Below are 1,391 nucleotides of genomic sequence, written 5' to 3' on the forward strand. Positions count from 1 at the left end.
GGTTCAGGAAGAATGTGACGGCCTCGCGGTCCCGCTGGCGCATCTCGGCGGGCGCAGAGTTGGACTGGGTGATGCACGCGTCGGCGCTCCGCTGCGCGATGTCGGCCTGCTGGAAGAGGATCTCCTCTGCTGTCAGCCTCACCTCGTTGTCGCGATCGCCCAGACTGCTCGTCTCGATCAGCAGCGGCCTCCTCAGTCCGACAGCGGCGATCCGCTCGAGGCAGCGGTCGGCGGCGCGCAGCGCCTCCAGCGTCGGGGCGCCGATCTGGTCGGCGGCGCAGAGCGACCGAGATAGGCCCCACAGCTCGCGCCACAGGAAGTCGACCTCCGCGCCTGCGTCGCGCCCGTCGCGTGCAGCCCACGCGTCGAGCGTGTCGAGGGCAGAGCAAAGCGTGTCCACAGCGGCGGCAGGCACACGCGGCGCGGCGAGGCGCCGCTGCACGCGGCACACAGCGGCGCACGCGGCGCATAGCTCGCCCGCGTCGTGGCCGTACTGCTGCTGCAGCTGGAAGCTCTGCCGCGTCGCGAGCATCGCGGCTGTTGGGTCGTCGTCCACTTTTTTGAGCGCCTCGACGCGCAGGCGCGCGGCGACCTCGAGAACCGCATCGGCCGACACGTCGATCCCGACCTTTGCCGACGCGGTGTCGGAGACGGTGCGGGACATGAGGCAGCCACGTTGTCCAAACCTTGCGTCTGGGTTCGGCTCCGAAGCGTCTGGGGGAGGGCGGCTAAATTTAGTGCGGTGTGAAGTGTTTATGTACTGCATCTTTAGTGCACTTTAGCGCGAATTTAGCGCGAATTTAGCGCAACTTTAGTGCAAATTTAGCGCAAATTTAGCGCAAATTTAGCGCGAGTTCACTGCGACTTTACATCCAGATTTAGCGAGGTTTAGTGCGTCTTTAGTCCAGCCGCGCAGTAGGATCCAGCCGCAGCCCCTCGCTGGGCCTCCCTCCCCCTCTCCCCCTGCAGTTCCCTGCCCACTCGCAAAAGTTCCCCGTCCCATCCCCAACCGAGGGTTAGGGTTCTGTGGTCGAGTTCCCCGTCTCATCCTCTCCGAACCGCCCGCCGAGGCGCCTTCATCCAGTCTCGGAACCGCCCGCCGAGGCGCCTTCATCCAGTCTCGAGCGGCGCCGGCGGCCAAGGACCTCAAGGCGCTGCTGCCCGAGCGTCTGCGGCCGCCCGCCGACGCCGCCTCGCCCGCGACCGACGGCCAGGGGCGGCAGCGGCCAGCCGAGCCTTCGCCGGGCGGCGCTGGCATGCTTGACTTTGCGGCGGCGGCGGTTGGCCAGAGCTTGGCCAGAGTGTGGCAAGCCCTGGCCAGCAAGGGCAAAGCCCGCTGCCAGCGCGGGGGTCCGGGGGCAGCGCCCCCGGGAAAAGCCCGCTGCAAGCGT

At 67.6% G+C, this 1,391-nt stretch overlaps 1 protein-coding gene across 1 annotated transcript; it reads right to left on the reverse strand.

Moving 5' to 3' along the window:
• Positions 1–19: 19 nt before the first annotated feature.
• Positions 20–664, reverse strand: EMIHUDRAFT_257990 (hypothetical protein; the record flags this gene model as incomplete). Its single annotated transcript, XM_005762040.1, has 2 exons — positions 20–265; positions 557–664. Coding segments are annotated over 2 exons (354 nt in total), but the record flags the coding sequence as incomplete, so codon positions are not given.
• Positions 665–1,391: the final 727 nt, after the last annotated feature.

The sequence above is a fragment of the Emiliania huxleyi genome (genome assembly GCF_000372725.1).
Source record: "Emiliania huxleyi CCMP1516 unplaced genomic scaffold EMIHUscaffold_6998, whole genome shotgun sequence".
Lineage (NCBI taxonomy): Eukaryota > Haptophyta > Isochrysidales > Noelaerhabdaceae > Emiliania > Emiliania huxleyi.